Source organism: Cryptomeria japonica, chromosome 9 (genome assembly GCF_030272615.1).
Source record: "Cryptomeria japonica chromosome 9, Sugi_1.0, whole genome shotgun sequence".
Lineage (NCBI taxonomy): Eukaryota > Viridiplantae > Streptophyta > Pinopsida > Cupressales > Cupressaceae > Cryptomeria > Cryptomeria japonica.
The window spans coordinates 135,551,583-135,556,834 of NC_081413.1; the positions used below are offsets into that span (position 1 = coordinate 135,551,583).

Consider the following 5,252-nt stretch of genomic DNA (forward strand, 5'->3'; position numbering starts at 1 on the left):
ACACCCTAAAACATTAATCTGTATCGGTGAGCAAAGACAACACCCTCAAACGTTTATTTTAGACCTTCATTGTTTCTTGCAATTCCAATAGCATGAGGGAAGTAGTGCTTGCAACAACAAAAACTTTTACACACTCGCCTCCTCTACAACATCCAATTCTTCAGACATTGGTGAGGAAAAGAGCAAGAACCTACCATCTTAACTGTTTAAGATCAAATAAGTGCTCTAACTCATATTGGCTGTGCAGATGCCATTTCTAATCAAGCAAGAATCTCCCTTACACGGCTGCCAATGCCACCAGATGATCATATTTTAATGGTCAGAAGCACCTGATCACAATTCCAGCGCTACCATGGATTCAGCAGAATTTTAACACCTTCACAAGGCCACCACTATGTATATCAACCACTTTTCTCATTTCTCCATTTATTATTGAAGAACAAAATGGTGAATGTTTGATATATATGTGCATGATCATGAGGGGTCAAAAAGTGGCGATATCCTGATTGATAGGTTGATTAAAAAATATCTATAATTTTCAAACGGTATCACATTTTTTGAATTTGAGAAATGCATCATATTCTATAGGATTAAAAAAAATTTGAATTTCATTCAGTTTTGATCAAGTTATGGTGGTTAGACATACAAGCTTTTTATATTTTTAAAAAGTTGTAGTAAAAAAATCATAATTAATTATTTATTTAAAAAAAAAATACAAAAAAAATATATGTTACATCCAAACATGAGTCTTCTACTTATATCTAAAATCTTATTAATTTGTTTATGATTTTATTCTGGTTAGGGTGGTTAGACAAATACCTGCTTCTTATATTCTTACATATTTTTGAAAGAATGTTGGTCACTTATTCAATTTTTTTACGTCAAGTTGCCTAACTCTATTTTTTTTAATTTTCATTGCAACTTAAGGGCCTCTTTGGGCCATCATGATCCTGCACATACCCATCATTTGATGATTTGAGGGAGAATTTATATAATAGAGTTGATGTGGTTGTGATAACAACAACAAGTGTAATAGTTGCATTAACTACTCATAATCACAATGTAATATACGCCAACAATTTTTAGCTAGTTTAGTCCATCTCTCTTTCACCTTAAATAACACCTTAGCGAAAATTTGTAGTCAAGAAAAATAAAGGCCCAAATTGGGCACTTGGGGGATAAACAATAAACCTCTAGGGGTTTGTAGGCGGTTCCTCCATGTGACCCCATCGAGGTTGGGGGCAAAAAATTCTTGATTCCATTGTAATATTTTTTTGGATCTTTTTCTAATTTCATTTCTCTCTAGGTTAAATTACAATTGATCTATTAAAAAAAGGAGAAATTATTTCTTTCTTTGTTCCATTTCATAATTTAATTATTAAATAATAATTGTTATGGATCTTAAGTAATATTGTATTTTCAGAAGAAAAAAATTTCTTTGCATCATAGTCCTTGGAGATCTATGTAATTTGGATCTCAAGAAGATGCCATAATTGCATATGAAATATATTTGAGATTCCTTGCTTATAAAGAAAAGGTTGAAAGATATGATTAGATAATATTATGACACGTGCCTTAATCCTATCTTATGAGATACTTATAGTGACAATTATTAAATGACCTAAAATAAGAAGTAAATGCCAAGATTAGATCACATGACAATTGATACTTTTAGAAAGATTCTTAGAACCTAGAAGCAAATTTAACATGTAACCTAGTGAACTAGTTCAAAAGTATACCTTATTCACACCAACAAATGTCAATAGAATTATTAAGGTTCTTGATTGCCAATACTCCCCTTTCCCATCAATGATTAATGTAATCTCAAGAGGCATCATGAGATTTTTGAACATGTCTTAGAGGTAACTCCTCCAATACCTTTTCAAATTATGGAAAACGTTTTTGATTAGAAAAACAATGATAATTAGGGCATCAACCCTTTACATAGTTAGAGACTATCAAAAATATAAATGCAACAACAAAACCTCACAATTCAACAACAAGCTAGACCCAACTCAAGGAGGGGCAGGGACACCCACACCAGGAGGAGTTTGGGGGGGTGGAAAAATTTGCCCCCTTCTCCTACGACAAACAACAGTCCAGGAAATACTATCCTTGGGACCATCAAGAGGGTGATCAAGTGGTAAGGTCCCTGCTTGGATACCATCAGAAGGTTCAAGGGAGTTGAACAGCGAGGCAACAACCGACTGCTGCAAAATAGTAGCAACATAGCACTGCTACAGAACAATAGTAGGCTGCTATAGAGGAGTGGGTTCAGGAGTAGAAGTAGAAGATGTGGAGCAGGGCTACAACTTGAAGACGACAAGAGTTGAATACAAAGTTCGAGCCACAAGAGTTGGGACTTCATGAACATCAGCAACATTGTCCTCCTGAGAGGAATCAACTGAAATAGAATAAAAAACATTGATTGTCAAATGATCTTCAGTAGCATCCTTCCACCAAGTAGCAACACCTCTACAGCAAGAGAGAGAACAGTCTAAAGCTAAGTAACCCGTTGAGAAGCACCTTCGGCAATGAAAGAGGAGGCCCTCATAATCTAGTGGTTGAGTCCAAGGGCTATCCCCAACCATAAGAACCACATCCCTGGGAAGGGGCAGAGATATATCGACATTAGTTAATAGACAGGCAAAGGTAGAATGACAATATGAAAAATGTTGTCACCATCCTTCTCTGTTAATTTTAGTAGCTCATTTGTAATATCCTCTCCCAAATTCCATTGAGTGACTCCTTTGAAGGTATTCCTCTAAATCACATAACGATTAGCCATTGCATTAGCTTTTCTATACATATGGGAGAAATTTACTTGCAAATTCCCACAACTACTAATAGGGTCTTAATTTAGGATTTCAGTGGTCCAACCATGTTTTTTTCTTCCTTAAGGTATTTGATTTTGTTTGTAGAGTCTCCTTTGACATGGAGAAAACCACAACCATGGTGTCTTGCCATTTTGATAACATGAAATGCAACATAACTTCTACAAAGTGGCTATTTGGATTGTTAGATGAATTGCAAAGGTCACAATCAACTTATTGGTATGGACTCTTTAAAATCTCCATCTCTCCTCCCTCAGCCTTGCTAAGCCCATTTTTCCTTTAGAAGCCCCATTAAGTTGACTTTCAACTAGGCCACAAGGAGGTAGACATCTCACATTAAGTCTAAATATTACTTATCAATATGTTATTATATTAAAAAATTCACATTAAACTAGACACTATTAAATAAAAGATCATAACTATAACATTTATACCATTATTACAAATATATATTTATCATACACTTTAAAAATAAAATATATATGTCTTGAATTCAACTCTATAGGTTTTTGGGCAAATTTATTAACCCGTGTTTATGAGTAGTGGTTCACACAAATCCATCTTTAGTAAAAATGAACGATCTACTTAGTACTCACTTCATCTTGATGATGCCCATAAAAATGAAAGATCAAGACTCCCTAAAAAATCGCCCATCTTAGTACAACTCTCACTCAACCATTAATTTTTTTTCAAATTCAAACTCATTACAAAACCTTCAACAAATATTATGTCATATTTATAGCACATTTTTAAAACATTGAGTCCCTATCCATGTCCAAACCGAAGTTTCTTTCTTACAGTGCTTTGTCTTTTCTATTTGTCATAAACTAGTGGCGTATTCCGTGTGGGGAAAGAATCTTATTTTCAAGTTGTTAGCCAAACTCCATCTGAGAGGCCCACACCAATTTTCTAGCAGCCAACAGATACTATTCCAGAAGATATGTTAAAGTCAAGAACATTTTTGGAGGTTTCTTCATGACGAACATGGCAAAGTGTACTTAGAATCTTCTAAAAGCGTGTGAATGAGGAGTTGGTAAGAAAGATATTTCTAACGTACAAGGACAAAGGAAGGTTCTGCCACTCAACAAGATTGAATAATATTGCTTCCAAGTCTTCAAAACGTAATTTTCTATCATTATAGAGCCCCACATTCCGTTTTTGCGCGGATGCTTGTGTAGAAAAAAAGTGTTCTTCTAGATGAATGAATTGGCGTGACATAATCATATACGTTTGTCTGATTTTCCATTTTATTTCCAACTCATTTTTTTCTCTCTTTTTTCTTTTTCTTTTCTATATATAATTTAGTGTTCACAAATGATGCCACAAATCTCTCATATGTTATTTTATGCTTTCAGTTTAGTGTGTCATTTAAGCTCAACCTTATTTTACAGCGTTTATTTTATTATAGAATAATATAATGGGACGAAGTTCAATTCAGCAGGGAAGGCCGTTGCTTTTTGCGCTATCTATGATCCTTCTTGTTTCTACAACAATGGCTTTTCGCCCATTTCTAAGAGGTATTTTCTTTTTAACTTTAACCTATATAAAAAGGCTATAAGCAGCTGAAAATTTATTAACTGGGCTGAATTTTCAATATGTTCTATTTTGGTGAAGAATTATCTTTTTATTTTCTTGCATGTTTCTCTGTTTGCAGGTTCCCAACGAGCTCCCATGTTGTTCACAAAAGATGAAATGGAGATAAAACACGCTGTAAGATTGGGCATATATTTTTCTCTTATGAGAAGTTATATCTCTTTTAGGCTTTTTTTCTGTGATTATTCAGGCTAATTTTGTTTGTGTTTTGCTTGCAGTTTGTTAGCAATGTAGAGAAGAATCAACCCACAGTGAAGGAATGCGATGAAGAATGCTTAGATCGTAGAACTCTAGTAGCTCATACAGACTATATTTATACACAAGAACACAAGAACCCATAGATACTCTACTCTCTTAATGTAGATGTTATGTTTCACTATTATTATAGATAATGTTATAATACTCCTTGAGATTGGAGAGTTTAGTTGAGTCTTAGGGTAGCTTTGAGATATGCAGATAAGAATACTTCAAAGTCCATGAGATGCGCTATGAACATTCTGCCTGTATATACTTGTCTCTTCATATATATAGATGTTATTCAGTCTCTTACATGATTTATAAATTCACATGTATTCGTTTTCTGAAGTTTTGTGTATATTTAAAGACACTTATTTGCTCTTTTTGGGAAGCATACGGCGAGGCAGAATTTTATATAATTTAGAGATTATTGTGCACACAGATGACACGATTATTTCAATTTTAACAAGTTTAATGAGTGCTAATTGACACAATAATATAATTTTAATTGAAGATTTAAATGGAATGAGAGTAAAATTATAAGTTTAATGATTGTAGATATAGCAGTCTATAAAGTTATTGTGCATA

General features: G+C 33.7%; 1 protein-coding gene across 1 annotated transcript; it reads left to right on the top strand.

Annotated features, from left to right (window-relative positions):
- The first annotated feature begins 4,164 nt into the window (after nucleotides 1–4,164).
- Nucleotides 4,165–5,047, top strand: LOC131858182 (uncharacterized). Its single transcript, XM_059211296.1, has 3 exons — nucleotides 4,165–4,351; nucleotides 4,489–4,544; nucleotides 4,646–5,047. The coding sequence occupies exons 1-3, from the start codon at nucleotides 4,252–4,254 to the stop codon at nucleotides 4,766–4,768; spliced, it is 279 nt and encodes a 92-aa protein (XP_059067279.1). The 5' UTR covers nucleotides 4,165–4,251; the 3' UTR covers nucleotides 4,769–5,047.
- The last annotated feature ends 205 nt before the right edge of the window (nucleotides 5,048–5,252 follow it).

What these genes read in the sequence shown, in the direction of transcription:
- LOC131858182 (XM_059211296.1), top strand. Translation starts at nt 4,252, where the DNA reads ATGGGACGAAGTTCAATTCAGCAGGGAAGGCCGTTGCTTTTTGCGCTA. An exon ending in TTTTCGCCCATTTCTAAGAG is followed by an intron (nt 4,352 to 4,488) that starts GTATTTTCTTTT and finishes CTCTGTTTGCAG; the next exon opens with GTTCCCAACGAGCTCCCATG. An exon ending in AAATGGAGATAAAACACGCT is followed by an intron (nt 4,545 to 4,645) that starts GTAAGATTGGGC and finishes TTTTGCTTGCAG; the next exon opens with TTTGTTAGCAATGTAGAGAA.